The sequence below is a fragment of the Argopecten irradians genome, chromosome 14 (assembly GCF_041381155.1).
Source record: "Argopecten irradians isolate NY chromosome 14, Ai_NY, whole genome shotgun sequence".
Taxonomy (NCBI): domain Eukaryota; kingdom Metazoa; phylum Mollusca; class Bivalvia; order Pectinida; family Pectinidae; genus Argopecten; species Argopecten irradians.
Genome location: NC_091147.1, coordinates 21660469 through 21683029, shown reverse-complemented (window position 1 = coordinate 21683029; position 22561 = coordinate 21660469). Strand labels below are relative to the sequence as shown.

Below are 22561 nucleotides of genomic sequence, written 5' to 3'. Positions count from 1 at the left end.
CGGCTATCGCCTCGGTTGGGATTATGTTACAAAATCTTAGCCCTCGACTGAGATAACCCGATCTCGATCACTTACAGGTAACAGATTTAAGATACTTTTTATCACATAACTACAAATACTTACATAACAAAGAATTTCACGTTAAAATGGTGTCCGAAAATCAAGCAAAATCTGCAATTTTGTCACGCAGTCCTTGTAATTCTGACGTCACGTCATTTTTTGACGTCATTTTATTGTTACTGTCTGATGTCACAATCAATTTCCAGCCAATGAAAATCGCTCCAGGTCATATTATACTAGCGACATACGCAAAAATATTACACGGGCGAAATCACTGGATATCAGGCGGATTATGTCATAAACAATAAGCCATGATGCATGCATGTACATGACTGGACAAAAGGATATATTTAATTTATATATCTATACTTTTGTATTGTACTAAATTTTTGAAAATGCATTTTTGTTCTGAAATAGGTAAAACTTTAGGGGATATGGAGTGGAGAAGCACACACTATTTGGATACAGCTTGAGCGACTGGAGTGTTCACGATATCAAAGGGAACTGTTTATATATACATATACGATGTATTTTGACCCAACAGGGTGTCCTAATATACCATCAAAAGCGCGCTTTGTGGATCAAGATAAAAAGTCGGTAAAATCATACTCTGCACTAAGTACATGCTGGTGTGTGACGTCTATTTCTCATTTAGACACTAAAATTACTCTGGCGTGTCCAAACATAATTCAATCCAACATGTCATCTCACTTATAAATCCTTGCAACAATCTTTTTCTTTGGCTTGAACAGTCTATAAAGTGGAAATGGCGTTGCAATTTTTAAAGTAGTTTCTGATGGACAGAGATTTGACGGAGTAGGATGATTTTATAGAAACAAGTCCAAATACAAATTCGGAATTTTGAAATGATTATTTCATTAGCCTATAAGCTAGTGAATCATTTAATTGTATGGATTATTTATGGAGGTATACAAATCAGTATTTTCTGTTTGTTACATATGTATAGATCTAGCTCCATAACTTAAACAAATTAATATAAGCAAATATATTAATGATTTTACGTTATGCCATAATATGGGGACATAACAAAAATACACTCAGATTTATGTTATACCTCCATCAAGGACGTATATGAGAAGGATTAAGTCACATTGGTTTTTGGGGAAGTCCAAGGCAGGTGTTTTTGTGTTTGTGCACTGACCGTGACGTTGGGCGACGACTGATTTTCCTTTGATATCCGCCGGCGCAGCCTTTGATGTAGCTTGCGGGTGCGAGGGTTACCGTCTTACTTTCTGAAGCGGGGCCGTCATTTCATGAGCTGTCGATTATTTTTAACGAAAATTTAAGACATATCCTCTAAATAATCCGTCTTTAAAGCAAGTAATATACGTCGTGAAATTTAATAAACTTTACAATGGTGTTTCGTTTGACTCGATAAGACAAGTATTTGTTGAGAAAAACGGTTTTTTATTCCCGGTTCATAGGCGTCTCGCGTGGTGTTTAGTAATATAAAGAGAACAGTCACGAATCCTTCTCTCTTATAAATCCTTGACCTCCATGGATAACAATTCGAGAGCCAGAGTGTTCAAGGGGAGGTAACTCGAATTTATTGGAACTCTTCAAAATTTAACATCGTAAGGTACGAAAAGGTATCCACTTCCTGTAGTGGGTGGGAATTTGTTTTTAAAGTAAAAGTGAAAACAACATCTTTTAAGATGCAGAATATGATAAATGCTGTGAAGGGCACGGCCCTTGGTATGGCCGAGTACCTTACTCCAGTACTGAAGGTAAAATATAGTAACAGTATGATATAAGACGAAGAAAAAACACATGCCCGAGACTCATGTTTGCAAAAGCTCGATGTGACTGTCAACAATTTGACTCACCGTCAAATGATTACGACTGATGTTATGTATTTATTTTTACGTGATTATACTTAGTTCAATCAACTATTATAATCTTACTCCAGCAGTATCACATTTGAGTTAACACGACGTGAAATTTTCACATGTACATCAGCAGTGTTCAATCTACGATTATTTTTCGTGGGTCCTTTTCAATGGTTTTTTGTAAAAATAATGGGTCCCACAGTGTTATAGATACCCATTCCCAGAAATTTCATGGTTCCTTTTAAAATTATGTGAGTCCAGGACTCGGGATGCGCATGTAGATTGATCACTGACATCATCTGAATAATCGATTGTTTCATCACAGGAGTTTGACGTTCTGTCAATAGTATACATTATGTTATTATTTATGTATAGTTTGCATACTATATATTATTGACAGAACGTCAAACTCCTGTGGTTTCATTATCGAATCATCATGTGGTATATTGAGCTTTATTGTTATATTAATAAAGATTATTTTTCTATGAGGCAATGAACTATCTAGATCTGTTTTTAACGAAACATTGTTTGTCTGTTTAACCATCTACAATGTGTAACTGTTGTATTGCCTTTATTCATTTTCATTTCACAGAATCCTGCATTTGTGTAACATTATCCCTCAAATACAGGACTGTCGCTCAAATGCAGGACTATCCTGCATATACGAGAGTGTCCCCAACCTGTTTAATAGATGAATATACTTGTTTTATTGGGTCATTTGACTTCAGCTGATGATTAATTGCTATATCCAGGCAATTATTAGACATTAACACATCATAAACAATCAATTTAAGTTACATCTTCCCACAAAGATTTTTATATCAAAAACATGTAACCCGGGTACGTTCTAGCTGCAATATACCGTTCGGCTTTGTTGCAATATACCATTCAGCTAGAAGGAACTTCTCTTTAGCTCCATCAGATGAGTGTCAGACTAGTAATCCAGAGGTCCCGAGTTTGATCCCTGGCATTGATTACATTTATCAAATATCCTGCACTCTGTTACATTGGTGTCCATGTAGGAACTCTGAAATTATACTCAACGGTACCTATATGAAGGAATCGTTGTAATCCTTGGAAACTTGTGGATGAGTTCATTCCTGGAGGGGGAGTATGCAACTCTAGTCAATACTAGCCACAATATACCATTCATCTGCAGAAAATTTATCTTTAGCTCAATCGCATGAGGGTACGATGGTAGGATCCTTATAGGGTGATGATTCAAAATTGTACAAATGATGGGGCTGACCCCCTGGGGGCCTGAGGGGCGGGGTCAAAAGCGGTCAATTTGGCTATTTCCATTTAAACGACTTCTTCTCTGAAACTAAGCATGGAATATAGCATCCATAATGCAATTGTAGCATCCTTATAGGGTGGGGATTCAAAATGGTACAAATGATGGGGCTGACCCCCTGGGGGCCTGAGGGGCGGGGTCAAAAGGGGTCAATTTGGCTATTTCCATATAAACGACTTCTTCTCTGAAACTAAGCTTGGAATAGCATCCATAATGCAATGGTAGCATCTTTATAGGGTGGGGATTCAAAATTGTACAAATAATGGGGCTGGCCCCCAGGGGGCCTGAGGGGCGGGGTCAAAAGGGGTCAATTTGGCTATTTCCATATAAACGACTTCTTCTCTGAAACTAAGCATGGGATAGCACTCATAATGCAATGGTAGCATCGTTATAGGGTGGGGATTCAAAATTGTACAAATGATGGGACTGACCCCACTAGGGGCCTGAGGGACGAGGTCAAAAGGGATCAATTTGGCTATTTCCATATAAATGACTTCTTCTCTGCAACTAAGCATGTGATATATAAATATAGCACCCATAATGCAATGGTAGCGCCCTTATAGGGTGAGGATTCAAAATTGTGCAAATGATATGGCTGACCCCCGGGGGCCTGAGGGGTGCGGTCAAAATTGGTCAATATGACTATTTCCGTATAAATGACTTCTTCTCTGGAACTAAACATGGGATTACGCTCATAATGCAATGGTAGCATCCTTATAAGGTGGGGATTACAAATTGTACAAATGATGGGGCTGATCCCCCGGGGGCCTGAGGGGTGGGGTCAAAAGGGGTCAATTTGGCTATTGCCATATAAACAACTTTTTTCTCTGCAACTAAACATGGCATTACGCTCATAATGCAATGGTAACATCCTTATAGGGTGAGGATTCAAAATTGTACAAATGATAGGAGGGGCGGGGTCGAAAGGGAGCAATTTTTGCTGTGATCATATGAACGGCTTCTTCTCTGCAACTCAGCATGGAAGAGCACTCATAATGCAATAGTAACATCCTTATAGGATGGGGATTTAAAATTAAATGGAATGGCAAAGTTTACGGCTGACTCCCTGGGACCTTAGACACGGGGCCAAAAAGGTCAATTAGGCTACTATTTTCATATAAATTACTTCCTCTCTGAACCTTTGTATTGGATATCATATTTGTATGGTATCTATATAGCATCATTATATGGTTGTGTGTCAATATTAAACAAATTTTGGAGTCAATTTTACTAATTTTTCTCACTGTAAGAGTCTTTGTGATAATTACAAAAAACAAAAAAAAAGCAGGTGAGCGATACAGGCACTCTGGGCCTCTTGTTTTTACTTCCGACTCTAGCTATTTTATCACACTTTTTCAAAACAAAAATGTTGTGTGGGAAGTTGTCAACTTAGATTTTTACGCATGCTTTAAGTTTATCCAGATGAAGTTCGATTTCGAATATATGGTAATGAGAAATAAAAGACTTCTAGCTAGCCTAAAGTCTGGATGACAAATTACATGTATTATTAAATTACTTTGTAATGTAGTAATAAAGCCACTCAACTCCTCCCCCACCCCTCCTAAAAAAATAACATAAAAAAATAAAATTTAAAAAAATCCCGACCGACCTACCCTATATTTTTAGGTCATCTGACCCGAAGGGTCAGGATGACCTATAGTCATCATGTTTCGTCCGTCGTCGTGCGCCGTCCGCCGTGCGCCGTCCGCCGTGCGCCGTGCGCCGTCCGCCGTGCGTTAACTTTTCACATTTTGAACTTCTTCTCAAGTTTGACCAGTGGGATTGAGCTGAAACTTACCTGAAATGATCCTGAGATGGTCCCGACAAAGTGTTGTTATTTTTCGGGTCGATCCGAAATCCAAGATGGCCGCCACAGCCGCCATCTTGAAAACACATTTTGAACTTCTTCTCAAGTTCTACCGGTGCGATTTGGCTGAAACTTGCATGAAATGATCCTGACATGATCCCGACAAAGTGTTGTTATTTTTCGGGTCGATCCGAAATCCAAGATGGCCGCCACAGGCGCCATCTTGAAAACACATTTTGAACTTCTTCTCAAGTTCTACCGGTGCGATTTGGCTGAAACTTGCATGAAATGATCCTGACATGGTCCCGACAAAGTGTTGTTATTTTTCGGGTCGATCCGAAATCCAAGATGGCCGCCACAGCCGCCATCTTGAAAAACACATTTTAAACTTCTTCTCAAGTTCTACCGGTGCGATTTGGCTGAAACTTGCATGAAATGATCCTGACATGGTCCCGACAAAGTGTTGTTATTTTTCGGGTCGATCCGAAATCCAAGATGGCCGCCACAGGCGCCATCTTGAAAACACATTTTTGAACTTCTTCTCAAGTTCTACCGGTGCGATTTGGCTGAAACTTGCATGAAATGATCCTGACATGGTCCCGACAAAGTGTTGTTATTTTTCGGGTCGATCCGAAATCCAAGATGGCCGCCACAGCCGCCATCTTGAAAACACATTTTAAACTTCTTCTCAAGTTCTACCGGTGCGATTTGGCTGAAACTTGCATGAAATGATCCTGACATGGTCCCGACAAAGTGTTGTTATTATTCGGGTCGATCCGAAATCCAAGATGGCCGCCACAGGTGCCATCTTGAAAACACATTTTGAACTTTCTCAAGTTCTACTGGTGCGATTTGGCTGAAACTTGCATGAAATGATCCTGACATGGTCCCGACAAAGTGTTGTTATTTTTCGGGTTGATCCGAAATCCAAGATGGCCGCCACAGCCGCCATCTTGAAAACACATTTTGAACTTCTTCTCAAGTTCTACCGGTGCGATTTGGCTGAAACTTGCATGAAATGATCCTGACATGGTCCCGACAAAGTGTTGTTATTTTTCGGGTCGATCCGAAATCCAAGATGGCCGCCACAGCCGCCATCTTGAAAACACATTTTGAAATTATTCTCAAGTTCAACTCGTGCGATTTGGCTGAAACTTGCATGAAATGATCCTGACATGGTCCCGACAAAGTGTTGTTATTTTTCGGGTCAATCCGAAATCCAAGATGACCGGCACATCTGCCATATTGAAAACACATTTTGAACTTCTTCTCAAGTTTTTACTGGTTCGATTTGGCTGAAACTTGCATGAAATGATCCTGACATGGTCCCGACAAAGTGTTGTTATTTTTCGGGTCGATCCGAAATCCAAGATGGCCGCCACAGCCGCCATCTTGAAAACACATTTTGAACTTCTTCTCAAGTTCTGCCTATGTGATTTGGCTGAAACTTGCCTGAGATGATCCTGACATGGATCGACAAAGTATTGTTACATCTCTGGTTGATCCCAAATTGAAGAAGGCTACTATGACACTATATCTAATTAATTTCCTACATGTTAAGGCCCTTGGGCCTCTTGTTTGAAATAAAATTTGTTGAAGGAAATGGAAAATGATCCTGACATGGTCCTGACAAAGTGACACCATATGAAATTAATTTTACTATTGCCAAGGTAGTCAGATGACCGTTAAGGCCCTTTGGGCCTCTTGTTCAGTCATGTAACCTGAAACATGCATATAATTTTTTTTTGGCCTAGTCAATTAGACACAATTTACCATTCATCTGCAGAAAATTTATCTTTAGCTCAATCGCATGAGGGTACGACTAGCTACAATTGTATATTAATCCAGAGGCCCGAGTTTGATCCCTGGCGGAGGCAGTGATTACCCTAATTATAAATTTATCATAAATCCTGCACTCTGTTACAATAAGAATTGTGTCCGAGTATATTTCATGTTACTCACTAATTTATGGATTGCATTAACATGCTGTAAGTACTAGTGCCATCAGGGTCATTTAAGGACAAGCTTATAATTATTTTTTGCTACATTTGCAAGTTGGGTAGCCACAGAAAAAAACCTTGAACATGTGAACAGTACCTGGCCACTCTCCCACATAAGATTCAAATTTGAAATCCAGATGTAGTGGGCTTGTGGTAATATGAATGGACATCTTAACTACTCAGCCACAGCAACCCTATAAGAGATGCAGAGTCCAAGCTTAAGACACACAATGCACTGTACCATTAACATATATTTATTCCATAACAAACATTCTATTCTGTATTTGCATATTGCAGAGTTATCTGCCCTTGCGGGTAGGTAGTGATTGTGACGTCAAGTGTTTGCAAGCATAACGTCATACATTTCGGAGAAAACGACATGAAATGCGCTCACAGAATAACGACGTAACAATCGATACCTACCTGCAAGGGAGTTAACTCTGTAATATGCAAAGACAGAATATAGGGAAGGGCATTTGTAGACAAAAGTAAGAAGAAATAGACTATTTACATTATGACGCACATTCATGTGAACTTAAAACATTTACATTTGTGTTACATTATTTTTTTTCTTTTTTTGCAATGAGACTCATTCACATGTATGTGATACCCGTTTGTTCGGGACTAGTATTTCCAGTGGTGCGATCTTTCCGCTAAAATGTAGAGCGGGATATCATTTTTTGACGTCATTCCACCACCATTAGGAATAATAACTAAGTATAGTCCCACACAAACATTATTGTGATTATCAGGTATATCACGTGGCACATGAATTAGTCCCATTGATCATAACCTAAGACATACAAATTTTGGTAAGGTTTTACAACTAATTTGAACTTACTTTTATTGATTTACAGGAATCAAAATTTAAAGAAACAGGAGTCATTACACCTGAAGAGGTAGGGTTGATTAAAAAATGTGAAATATGATGTAACTTTATATGGTTATCATTATTTTATGAAACCCATGAATGGCTTAAATTTAACATACACAAGTATACAAATATAGCTATCTTAAAGTTCTAGCTATTGCCTACCATACATGTAAATATCCTTTAAATGTTTGAAATTGATATTACTGTGTGGAAATTCAAATCATAGTTTAATTTTTAATAGTATTACATGGTTTTTATAAAAAGTTGATCTAATAGTATTACATGGTTTTTATAAAAAGTTGATCAGTATCCATATTTACATATGGAAATCAAAATCAAAGTTAGAGAATTATTGCTTTTGTTTTATTTATTCATTAATTTCTTGTTTCATAAAAATGCAACAGATAATTTTCCATTTGTTTTCATTCCTCTTGAATAAACTGTTAAATAGTTAATTTTAATTGCCTGAAAGTGTATGGTATATTATTGTGGACATATACTTCAGTTTCTAGCGGCTGGAGAACACATTGTCCATCATTGTCCCACATGGCAGTGGGCAGCTGGGGATGAGTCCAAAACCAAACCATACTTACCAAAAGACAAACAGTTTCTCATCACTAGGAATGGTAAATATGATATTAGATGTAACTAAACAAGTTAAGTCTCTTAACAAAGCAATCCTCTCATGATTCAGAGATAGCTATAGACAACCATCCGGTTGTTTCTTCATCAGTTCTAATTGTGGTCAGTTAAGATCTACAGACTAATCTGGAGTGAGATTCAGTCACATGACCCAGGGATTAACCGAAAGTCATGTGGCTGGATCAGGGCTGTAATTGGTAACATCCTCAAAACATAATGTAAATGTGATACTGTGTGTAACCTTAATTATTTTCAAAAACTTGAGTGAAATTTGTAATTAGACAATTATTTATCAATTATGCTGCTCGTGAATTATTTGTTAAGTCTGCAGATGCAAAGAGATTAAAGGTTTTTACAGTATCATATATATATTAATATTTGTATATCACAATTGAATATTTTTTGACACATATAATCAGGATCAATTGAGATAGCTTTAAATATCAAACATAACTGATAATGAAATGAATCTTAAGGAGGATATCAATTCAGTTCAATCAATTTCACAAAAGCTTCAGTGGAATTTTATAAAATAATTTCCTGAATAAATGGAAAATATTTATGTGATGTGATGGTTTATAGCTATTATATTGATTTAATCCTCACTATCAGTGCCATGCTACAAAAGAGTTAAACAAGTGGACAATCACCAAGAGGAGCAGGAGAAGGTGATAGAGGTCGATGATGATGGCGGCTGGGTGGATACCCATCACTTCCCTGGTAGTGGTACGTATAATATAACTCATCACTTCCCTGGTAGTGGTACGTATAATATAACTCATCACTTCCCAGTTAGTGGTATGTATACATAGTGTAACTCATCACTTCCCAGGTAGTGGTACATATACTATAACTCATCACTTCCCTGGTAGTGGTATGTATACATAGTGTAACTCATCACTTCCCTGGTAGTGGTACGTATATTATAACTCATCACTTCCCTGGTAGTGGTATGTATACATAGTGTAACTCATCACTTCCCTGGTAGTGGTACGTATATTATAACTCATCACTTCCCTGGTAGTGGTATGTATACATAGTGTAACTCATCACTTCTTTGGAAGTGGTATATATACATAGTGTAACTCATCACTTCCCAGGTAGTGGTACGTATATATAGTGTTATTCATCACTTCCCTGGTAGTGGTATATATACATAGTGTAACTCATCACTTCCCAGGTAGTGGTATATATACATAGTGTAACTCATCACTTCCCAGGTAGTGGTATATATACATAGTGTAACTCATCACTTCCCAGGTAGTGGTACGTATATACATAGTGTAACTCATCACTTCCCAGGTAGTGTTATGTATACATAGTGTAACTCATCACTTCCCTGGTAGTGGTATGTATACATAATGTAACTCATCACTTCCCAGGTAGTGGTATATATACATAGTGTAACTCATCACTTCCCAGGTAGTGGTATATATACATAGTGTAACTCATCACTTCCCAGGTAGTGGTATATATACATAGTGTAACTCATCACTTCCCAGGTAGTGTTATTATAGTATAACATCACTTGTAACTCTCATCACTTCCCTGGTAGTGGTATTATACATAGTGTAACTCATCACTTCCCTGGTAGTGGTATGTATACATAGTGTAACTCATCACTTCCCTGGTAGTGGTATGTATATATAGTGTAACTCATCACTTCCCAGGTAGCGGTATGTATAAATAGTGTTACTCATCACTTCCCTGGTAGTGGTATATATACATAGTGTAACTCATCACTTCCCTGGTAGTGGTATATATACATAGTGTAACTCATCACTTCCCAGGTAGTGGTATATATATATAGTGTAACTCATCACTTCCCAGGTAGTGGTATATATATATAGTGTAACTCATCACTTCCCAGGTAGTGGTATATATATATAGTGTAACTCATCACTTCCCAGGTAGTGGTATATATATATAGTGTAACTCATCACTTCCCAGGTAGTGGTATATATATATAGTGTAACTCATCACTTCCCAGGTAGTGGTATAATATATAGTTAACTCATCACTTCCCTGTAGTGGTATGTATATATAGTGTAACTCATCACTTCCCAGGTAGTGGTATATATATATAGTGTAACTCATCACTTCCCAGGTAGTGGTATATATACATAGTGTAACTCATCACTTCCCTGGTAGTGGTATATATATATAGTGTAACTCATCACTTCCCTGGTAGTGGTATGTATACATAGTGTAACTCATCACTTCCCAGGTAGTGGTATATATATATAGTGTAACTCATCACTTCCTGGTAGTGGTATATATACATAGTGTAACTCATCACTTCCCTGGTAGTGGTACATATACATAGTGTAACTCATCACTTCCCTGGTAGTGGTATATATACATAGTGTAACTCATCACTTCCCTGGTAGTGGTATATATACATAGTGTAACTCATCACTTCCCAGGTAGTGGTAGGTATATATAGTGTAACTCATCACTTCCCTGGTAGTGGTATGTATACATAGTGTAACTCATCACTTCCCAGGTAGTGGTATGTATACATAGTGTAACTCATCACTTCCCTGGTAGTGGTATGTATACATAATGTAACTCATCACTTCCCTGGTAGTGGTATGTATACATAGTGTAACTCATCACTTCCCTGGTAGTGGTACATATACATAGTGTAACTCATTACTTCCCAGGTAGTGTTATGTATACATAGTGTAACTCATCACTTCCCTGGTAGTGGTATGTATACATAGTGTAACTCATCACTTCCCAGGTAGTGGTATATATATATAGTGTAACTCATCACTTCCCAGGTAGTGGTATGTATACATAATGTAACTCATCACTTCCCAGGTAGTGGTATATATATATAGTGTAACTCATCACTTCCCAGGTAGTGGTACGTATATTATAACTCATCACTTCCCTGGTAGTGGTATGTATATATAGTGTAACTCATCACTTCCCTGGTAGTGGTATGTATACATAATGTAACTCATCACTTCCCAGGTAGTGGTATATATACATAGTGTAACTCATCACTTCCCTGGTAGTGGTATGTATACATAGTGTAACTCATCACTTCCCTGGTAGTGGTATGTATACATAGTGTAACTCATCACTTCCCTGGTAGTGGTACATATACATAGTGTAACTCATCACTTCCCTGGTAGTGGTATGTATACATAGTGTAACTCATCACTTCCCAGGTAGTGGTATGTATACATAGTGTAACTCATCACTTCCCAGGTAGTGGTATATATATATAGTGTAACTCATCACTTCCCAGGTAGTGGTATATATATTATGTAACTCATCACTTCCCAGGTAGTGGTATGTATACATAGTGTAACTCATCACTTCCCTGGTAGTGGTACATATACATAGTGTAACTCATCACTTCCCTGGTAGTGGTATGTATATATAGTGTAACTCATCACTTCCCTGGTAGTGGTATGTATACATAGTGTAACTCATCACTTCCCTGGTAGTGGTATGTATACATAGTGTAACTCATCACTTCCCTGGTAGTGGTAGTATAATAGTTAGTGTAACTCATCACTTCCCTGGTAGTGGTATGTATACATAGTGTAACTCATCACTTCCCTGGTAGTGGTATGTATATATAGTGTAACTCATCACTTCCCTGGTAGTGGTATGTATATATAGTGTAACTCATCACTTCCCTGGTAGTGGTATATATACATAGTGTAACTCATCACTTCCCTGGTAGTGGTATATATACATAGTGTAACTCATCACTTCCCTGGTAGTGGTATATATATATAGTGTAACTCATCACTTCCCTGGTAGTGGTATATATACATAGTGTAACTCATCACTTCCCTGGTAGTGGTATATATACATAGTGTAACTCATCACTTCCCTGGTAGTGGTATATATATATAGTGTAACTCATCACTTCCCTGGTAGTGGTATATATACATAGTGTAACTCATCACTTCCCTGGTAGTGGTATGTATACATAGTGTAACTCATCACTTCCCTGGTAGTGGTACATATACATAGTGTAACTCATCACTTCCCTGGTAGTGGTATGTATACATAGTGTAACTCATCACTTCCCTGGTAGTGGTATATATACATAGTGTAACTCATCACTTCCCTGGTAGTGGTATATATACATAGTGTAACTCATCACTTCCCTGGTAGTGGTATATATACATAGTGTAACTCATCACTTCCCTGGTAGTGGTATATATATATAGTGTAACTCATCACTTCCCTGGTAGTGGTATGTATACATAGTGTAACTCATCACTTCCCTGGTAGTGGTACATATACATAGTGTAACTCATTACTTCCCAGGTAGTGGTAGGTATATTATAACTCATCACTTCCCAGTTAGTGGTATATATACATAGTGTAACTCATCACTTCCCTGGTAGTGGTATGTATATATAGTGTAACTCATCACTTCCCTGGTAGTGGTAATATAATAGTGTAACTCATCACTTCCCAGGTAGTGGTATGTATACATAGTGTAACTCATCACTTCCCAGTAGTGGTATATATACATAAGTGTAACTCATCACTTCCCTGGTAGTGGTACATATACATAGTGTAACTCATTACTTCCCAGGTAGTGGTAGGTATATTATAACTCATCACTTCCCAGGTAGTGGTATGTATACATAGTGTAACTCATCACTTCCCAGGTAGTGGTACATATACATAGTGTAACTCATCACTTCCCAGGTAGTGGTATATATACATAGTGTAACTCATCACTTCCCTGGTAGTGGTATGTATACATAGTGTAACTCATCACTTCCCTGGTAGTGGTAGGTATATTATAACTCATCACTTCCCAGTTAGTGGTATGTATACATAGTGTAACTCATCACTTTCCTGGTAGTGGTATATATATATAGTGTAACTCATCACTTCCCTGGTAGTGGTATATATATAAAGTGTTACTCATCACTTCCCTGGTAGTGGTATATATACATAGTGTAACTCATCACTTCCCTGGTAGTGGTACATATACATAGTGTAACTCATCACTTCCCTGGTAGTGGTACGTATATTATAACTCATCACTTCCCAGGTAGTGGTATGTATATATAGTGTAACTCATCACTTCCCTGGTAGTGGTATATTATTCCTGTGTGTATACTAGTAACATCACTTCCCAGGTAGTGGTACGTATATTATAACTCATCACTTCCCAGTAGTGGTATTATTAGTGTAACTCATCACTTCCCGTAGTGTATATATTAACTCATCACTTCCCAGTAGTGGTAGTATACATAGTGTAACTCATCACTTCCCAGGTAGTGGTACGTATATACATAGTGTAACTCATCACTTCCGGTAGTGGTAGTATATATATAGTGTTACTCATACACTTCCCAGGTAGTGGTACGTATATATAGTGTAACTCATCACTTCCCTGGTAGTGGTATATATACATAGTGTAACTCATCACTTCCCTGGTAGTGGTATATATATAGTGTAACTCATCACTTCCCTGGTAGTGGTATATATACATAGTGTAACTCATCACTTCCCTGGTAGTGGTATATATACATAGTGTAACTCATCACTTCCCAGGTAGTGGTACATATACATAGTGTAACTCATTACTTCCCTGGTAGTGGTACATATACATAGTGTAACTCATTACTTCCCTGGTAGTGGTACATATACATAGTGTAACTCATCACTTCCCTGGTAGTGGTACATATACATAGTGTAACTCATTACTTCCCTGGTAGTGGTACATATACATAGTGTAACTCATCACTTCCCTGGTAGTGGTACATATACATAGTGTAACTTATCACTTCCCTGGTAGTGGTATGTATATATAGTGTTACTCATCATTGTAAGATTATCACTTCCCTGGTAGTGGTATGTATATATAGTGTTACTCATCATTGTAAGATTATCATACATAGACATGGTGCATTATCAACAGATATTAACATAGAAAAAATAAGACCATTATGATTTAGTGGCCATTATTTCTTAATTGATTATATATGTATAATGTATTATGGCAAAAAAATAATTGGGGCCAACAAACCAATAATGAACAAGGTAAATGTTTCATATGACTTTCAGTTAAGGAGGTCTAACTGTACAGCTTGTAATGTAAGAAAAACTATATAATATACATAAAAAGAGACATTTTGAGTTATATAATTATCATGCTGAAACTAATGTAGATTCCAATGGAGGTGTAATTAAAATGCATTTCTTTATGGTAATTATGACATTTCCTATTAAGCTATTATTCACTTCTAGATGCAGCCACCACTTCAATACAAGAAGCTGTGTCAGACATGACGTTAGATACAAAAGTAGGTATTAACCAATTAATAGTCGATCTCCTTAAAACTTAAACATGTATAACAATGAATATTATGTTGAAATTAAGTTGTAATTATTTTGTTAGATTTTTAAAAAGCGATTTTTTTTTTATTTAATTGTTTAAATAATAAAGTAATAAAAAATATCAAAGAAACACAATTTAACAAAGCATGACAATTTATTGACTCGTGCTCTATCCAAGCCTCGAACTTACGATCTACGGCACCCAATCGCCTAACCAAACATATATGCGCCTTCTACCACTGCGCCACATCCACATCCTCAAAAAAGGATGTTTCAATGACAAAGTGATAGTCGGTTTGATATGCTGACATGATTAATGTGGAAATTGTCAAATTAAATCTTTGGATCAACAACACGTAGTGCATATGATACATTGTGTTTAGTAAATATTAAATATCAAAGAAACACAATTTAACAAAGCATGACAATTTATTGAATGGTGCCCTATCCGGGCCTCGAACTCACGATCTATGGGGATGTGGATGTGGCGCAGAGGTAGAAGGCGCAGATATGTTTGGCTAGGTGATTTGCTGCCGTAGATCGTGAGTTCGAGGCGCAGATAGATAGGGCACAAGTCAATATTATAAATTGTCATGCTTTGTTAAATTGTGTTTCTTTGATATTTAATAATAAAGTCATAACTATATATATTGATTTACTTTTTATTCAAGCTTCCAGTTCAAATTTTGAAATGTTTCAAGAGTTAATTTTATTAAGGTGTGTTTTTATGGCCACTTACCCCCGTGATGAATCAGTGTATACAATGTACAAGTCTAATATGTGCATAGCCTAGGTCATGTAGAATTGTATACCTTCTAAAATAATTATAGGAAAGTAAAAGTTCATCAAGTTCTCAACCTCAAGGAGATGATGATGATGATGACGATGATGACGATGATGATGAAGCAATGGATATGGAAGCATTTGAAGAGAGTGGAATGTTAGAAGATAAAGATAATGTGAGTTTTATAATTATTCAAAATTATAGATTATACAATAATAAAAATACTGGGGATTCAAATTCATCTGTACATCATAATGTAATTCTTTTTATTTTTTTGATTAACATCATTTTGTTTCTGAAGAGACCAAAACCCTAATTGTGTAAATGTAAATATTTTAGTGTAATCAAAAGTCCTTTTGAATTCTAAGTAATGAGATTTAGCTCTGTAAAATATTACTTGTGTGTAATCACAATAAGAATTCTTGCTGGTTTAAAGACTTTCAAATAAACAAGGGAAATCTTATCATACATGTAACACAATTACTTATTTATAACACGATTAATAACTGACTTTCCCCCAGGTAGCTGGGCGAGGTTAATATCCATCCTAATTGGATGTGAATATGTGGTTACCTGCCAAACCACCTGAATAAGATACAGGGAACTTGCAAGAATCTGGATGCTGTTAGTATGGTAGATTCTCAATCTGGACTAAAGTGTTAAACAAATTTGGTAATTTTATGAATCAGGCAGTCTGGAAAAAAGTCCAAACAATTTGGGCTGGGGACACCAGTATTCAGAGTACTTAGGGTCCACTGTACTTGTTTTTCTGTCATAAAATTATAATAATATTGAATCAAATTGATTTCAGGCTACATTAGATCCTACGGCGTATGACAGACAGGATTCAGAGGGGGCTACGGGAGGAGAGAGTGGTATCTTACAAACACGAACATACGACCTTAACATCACTTACGATAAATATTACCAGACACCTCGACTGTGGCTATATGGTTATGATGAGGTAAATCAGATGAGTTTTTAAAATAATCAGTCAGCTTAGAGCTGTCTATCTGTTGGTCTTTTCTACTTTGGCCCATTCATTATTTTTTTTTTCTAAATCTGTCAATCGTTACCTTTTACAAATTGTATAATAGTATTTCTAAGATAATTTCATTACAACAAATTTGATATATACTAATACATATAAAAGGATCAGATATATGTAGTAGGCTAGACCTATATAAATCTTCTCAAAATATTTTTCATTACATCACCAATAATGACGGTTCAGGAAAATGTGATAATATTCATGACGACATTTGTGACTTGAGTTCTGTACGCAATACGAAATGACGACAGTATATTGTAGTGGTATTTCTGGTGTAGCTAGGGTTGTCTCTCTTGGTATATATAGTACCAGATTTGATGCAAGATAGAGATTACTCTCAACCTGGACAGAGATAGCCGTACTTCTGTTGAGGATAGGATATCTCTCTCTTACCCAGAATAAGACATGCATAGAACAATCGTGTGACACCATGAATAATACTCAGGACCATGATGTTACAATAATACCTGTGTTGACATCATACTAAGAGCATCATGTCATAGTTAAAATTCACCTGTCTCACTTTCAAAGGGATGAAAGATTTTATTTATATTTTGTAAGCAGCCACATGACAACCAATGAAGAAAGTGAGAAACTGTTCTCACTATATAATATATAGGTCATTTGATTATATTACAGAATAGAAAACCATTGAGTGTTAATCAAATGTATGAAGACTTCAGTCAGGATCACGCTAAAAAGACCGTCACCATGGAGAGCCATCCGCACCTTCCTGGTCCTCCAATGGCTTCTGTACATCCCTGTCGGTAAGTGTTCAGTCAGGATCATTAAGAATAGTGTTACAATTTCACGAACCACTGTGAGTGCTACATTTTCAGTCGTTTCATTACCTAAAGTTTGTTTATTCCTGCTATCTTTAAAATAATTTTCGTTTTCATTTTAGGCATGCTGACGTGATGAAGAAAATTATACAGATGGTTGCTGAAGGTGGCGGTGATTTAGGAGTACATGTGTATCCTTATGCTGAATATATATATATATTTCATTATACCTGGTTGGGTAATTATAATAGTAATTACTGTAAGTGCAGAATTACGCTAAAGGGGAACATTTTGCTTATTAGGTAATTATTTTTTCACAGTGAAAATTTCCATCACAGGTAAAACTTTGTGAATACCCGGGTATAAAAATATATTGCCAAAACCCAAAGTCATATGCATTCGTATATGGCGAAAATAACACTGATGTGAAATGTTTACTCTTGGTAATTTTGAAATTAAGCACTCGAGAAAAATTCCAGTGCACATTTATACAGTAGTAAGAAATAAGTAAATTAAAAATAATAGATTAAATGAGAAATTTTCATTATTGATGATCAATTAACAAGTTAAAATTATTAAGTCATATCTTGATTGTTTGAAATATGAAAGAAAATGCTCATTTCACTAAATGTTTGATGTTGTTAACTTATTCAGCCCAGAAATTTCAATTATGGACTGGTCTAGGCTTTGATTTAGAAGAACCGTAATGTGTCATCTGAGGTGAATAAGTCCAAACTGAAAATAATTTACTTCTAGGAATCCTTAATCTAAAGCTGTTACAAAACCTTGACACCTGTTCAGATATTTAATGATCTTTTTGAAATTTGTACAAGCTGTGATACCAACGATTGAGTATGACTACACAAGACATTTTACCATGTGATCAAATACTGTTATATTTTCAACAATATTTATTAATTTCTTGAAACAATGGACAAGTTGCTATGGTAACCAATCATCCTAGCAACCTGTTGTGGTGATGGTGTGGCACTGTTGCTATGGTGATGCGAACCTGGTATGCTTACCCCTCCACAGTGCAATAAACATGCTTATCTAATTGATGTATCAATGACGAAGGATTCCAGTTTGATGCCTATTTGTAATTTCTTATTATGAAATGTTATTCATGCAATCAAATCAAGAAAACATTTTAGATTTAGATATTTTGTAAAATGGATAAAAAAGACAAATGATCAAGTATATTTGTAAATTGGAAAAGATATTGAATGTTTGCATTTTTCATAAAAAAGAAAGAAATATCATATGGTTTCTAATAATCCAGTGCCCTCACTACCCCTCCCCTCCCGCAAAACCAATGTTGTATTTTACTATATTACTATTTACTATATAAATGTCTCCAGAATTGAAAATATCTCTCCATTCCATTCAGTTCATTATCTAGCTGCTATATATGCCATTAAAGATATTTAACCGGGTTTACAAGGACATTTATTGAAACCCTAAAATTATGTGAAGTCTAGGCTTTATACAGTTGAAAGTGTACTTTTGAAATATGTCGCATTAACTCTGTTTACTTTCCCAGGAGGCTACCAGATTACCATCACATCTATCTATGTTAGTATGCAGATGTTCACGGAATGTGCTCCATAGATGAGGTACTAGGGGTCCCCTTAATGTAGTATAGTGCATCGGGATGGTTTTGAACGGAAGGTGTTAATTCGAGTTGAGCTATACTAATATTCATCATACATACGATCATTTGTGAAATTGTAGGGGCATGTATGTATCTCCGTCTCGTCATTGACCTTGATTGACTTTACTCTGAAGTCGTTTGCTGCGCTTTTGATGTGACAATACAATATCCATTAAGTACAATAATTAACCAGGGTTTCGTTTCACAAACTGGAGTTTCAACTGTATCCTTAGATTAATGCTAAGTATATATATGGTCGAGTGCGTGTATTGGTGTACGAGTTCTTTGAATTTGATAGATAGCATTTATGATTATGATTTTTGCTGTTTTAATCGTGTAGGCACACTTTATCACCAATCTGATTAAAACCATATCTTCGATTACGCTCTGATATTCTACGCTTCGTACTGGAGCGTAGAGTATCAGAGCGTAATCGAAGATATGATTTTAATCAGATTGCTATTATCACAAAACTATATCAGAATGTTATTTGATCTAGTTGTTAAGTTTTCCATATCATTAAGACTTGACACATTCTTATGAAACTATTAAGATATCTAACTGATTTCATGATGATCTGTTCCAGCATTATTATAGTATGTGACCGCAAGTAAGACCCGCACCCACCGAAGAAATGAAGGTTTAATGTGGTTAGGGTCTTATTTGCTTACAACAGGCCTGATTATATTGATTTATTTTGTAGACCGTCATTTTGGATTTCATTCAGAATGATTGGAATTTCAAAATATGTCTTTTGGATTATAGTTAAACGAGAACGCCTGTCTAAAACCTCATCCTGACCTAGAAAAACCCTACAATCCTTTTGATTGACAAACGTACATGATTCTGGAATATAATCTCTTTACTTCAAACTGATATGAGAAAACAATTCGCACGGAATAGACAAGATATTACTATTAATGTAGTCTGCCTCGTCCAGTCTACATGTAATTGCCATAAATTGGTACCAGATAATTCTCGTCACGTCTTTCGCAGTTAAACAAGACATTTTTAGTTCCTCGATAATGTTTTCAATACAATTATTGTACTTTGACTTGAATACTTTGCCATATACAATAATTATGAATGTGAACAGTTGGAATGTATTCACTTAAGTAATACTGTAAATTACCCATGGTGCTAGACATACTACACGTTGTAAAAAGCTGCTACATGTATATATAAAAAATATATATAAAAACAATGTAAATTACGCAAGTTGTAGTTTTGACATAATAATAAAAAAATGTCTGGCGGAGATAGACAGGCGATCTTGTCGATTTAGATAACAGTATTACAATTGTCTGAATAATTTAATATCAGGCTTCAGCATAATAGTGGCCCCGGGCCCTCAACTAGGTCAGGTGTATAATCGTTAATGTGTTATGTTAAGTGCTTAATGATTGTGATGGTCATGGTAAAATAAATACTTCACTACACTGTGTCTTTGTCTGTTGCCACTCATTAACACTTCTGTGGATGACACTATTTTCAATTAAAACTCGCACATTGATTAAAAAGAGAAGGCATATATAGCGGTCGTACCAGGGCTCGAATCCAGGACTTCCGAACTCTCAACTGTACCAACTGTCCTGCTACCATTACCAAAAGCAAGTTTCTTTGAAACTTTCCCCTCATTTTCCATGAACCCATCAAATCACACCATTATCATTTTTTTGAATGGCCAATACCCATTAATTATCTAAAATGGAATTATTGATTTTTTATTATTATTGTTATGTTGGTGTTAACAAATTATGTGATGCTAGATAGTATTTTCAAATTGATAAATCACCATGGCCATTAGTTCCTGTTTGGACTATTCTCGTGGTCATGGAAAAAAAAAATACCATGGCAATGATCATGATTAGACTATCACTTCAATACTAATGCCATGGATACTCGTAGCAAATGCAGTGACCATGCGTATTTTACCGCTATTTCCATCTAATATTACTAGTCTAAACATATAGAACCTTGCCTTTGTGAAGTCTCCCGCTGCATGTCCGCGGCAGTAGACTTTTCTGGGGTAGACTACAATGCTAGTATTAAACTAAATGGAGCGTGTTTTGTATAATATATATATATATTGCATTGTAAACCCTCTATGACAGTAATCTAGTACCCCAGTATATCTTAAAATGTTTATGTGCTTTGGTGTGGTCCTACTCGCCAATTTAATTTCTATTTCGAACCATATATGTTTTGTGATTGCATTTTATTCAGACAGACGTCTCTACGATTATACATTTTTTTTATAATTAATTAATTAAATCTTTATTCACTGACAAGTTCGAAATATATATATGTAGTGTTTAACATTTTCCTAATTATTGAGTTAGATATAGGTAATTATAGTGTCGTGCTGTTTACTCATCCATCCCCGAATGTCTACAACTGTGAATGAGTGTTCCCAAAGACAAATACTCATAACATCAAAATTATCTGCTGCCAGGCGTCAGAGTAATTACATATATATGGTAAAACTAAAATAATGAAAAATTCGTATCTGTCTGCAGGTGACTTGTCTGGAATAAAGCCGAAACACCTGGTTTATATTATATATGCATAATTATTGTTAAAGTTGAGGTCTGTAATGTCATCTCTTCCATATGATCTCTTTCCGATGAACACTATGACACTAATCCAATGACAATAAAACGAAGTACGCACATCGGTAAACAATGCATGGGTGCGAGGATCAGTATCCAATAGAGGCATTTGAAAATTTCTCTTATGGATGGGATCTTGAGTTTTGGGAAGTGTTCTCCACGCTCAACTCCACAACGCGACACTTAGAAATAGTACATTTATGTAACACAATATACAATGTAAAGTTTTCTAAGCGATTTTCCCTTCATACCATCTTACCGGGAAATCAGTTTCCTCATTTTTGTCTCATAAAATATACTTTGCTCAGGATTATGATTCCAAAAAGTAAGCTAATATCTGTCGGCACAAGATATCAGCTAAAATTCTGCTGTTTTTCGGTTTTGAAATTCTCGATCTGTGTCAACTCAACAAAATTAATATATATGGACTTTTGAAAACTACAACGCCTTTTTATGGAAAAAAAACCTACTGAAATATGTTCATGGGTAAGTCAAATGTTCCACAGTGCACATGCTTTTATAACAAGATATTTCAAATTAATAAAAAATTCCTCAAACATTCCTAAAATTATGTAAAAGTGTGATTCGCCCATCATACAAGTGATTTCCTCTGCACCACCAAACTCTGATGCACGTGATACATTATAGCTATTGATTTCAGAAGTTTGAACTAGGGTAACGGTTTTCATTATTTTATATGGTGGGGAAATTCATATATCTTAACATGCAGAAAGCACCAAAAGTAGATATGCCTTTACTTTGTACGTTGGATAATTGAGTGCAGTTATAGACTGGCAGACAATTATATTAATCAT

The 22561-nt window shown here is 36.2% G+C and overlaps 2 protein-coding genes across 3 annotated transcripts in view; one reads left to right on the top strand and one right to left on the bottom strand.

Annotated features, from left to right (window-relative positions):
• The window catches only part of LOC138307314 (lymphotoxin-alpha-like), a 55401-nt gene that overhangs the window by 11125 nt on the left and 21715 nt on the right, over nucleotides 1-22561 (bottom strand). The window lies entirely within an intron of this gene.
• Nucleotides 1640-20576, top strand: LOC138307315 (ubiquitin-like-conjugating enzyme ATG3). The gene is made up of 10 exons (XM_069247991.1): nucleotides 1640-1808; nucleotides 7869-7910; nucleotides 8391-8511; nucleotides 9140-9253; nucleotides 14774-14829; nucleotides 15694-15822; nucleotides 16459-16611; nucleotides 17338-17465; nucleotides 17603-17671; nucleotides 18282-20576. Exons 1-10 carry the CDS (start codon nucleotides 1737-1739, stop codon nucleotides 18361-18363), a joined length of 966 nt encoding a protein of 321 aa, XP_069104092.1. The 5' UTR covers nucleotides 1640-1736; the 3' UTR covers nucleotides 18364-20576.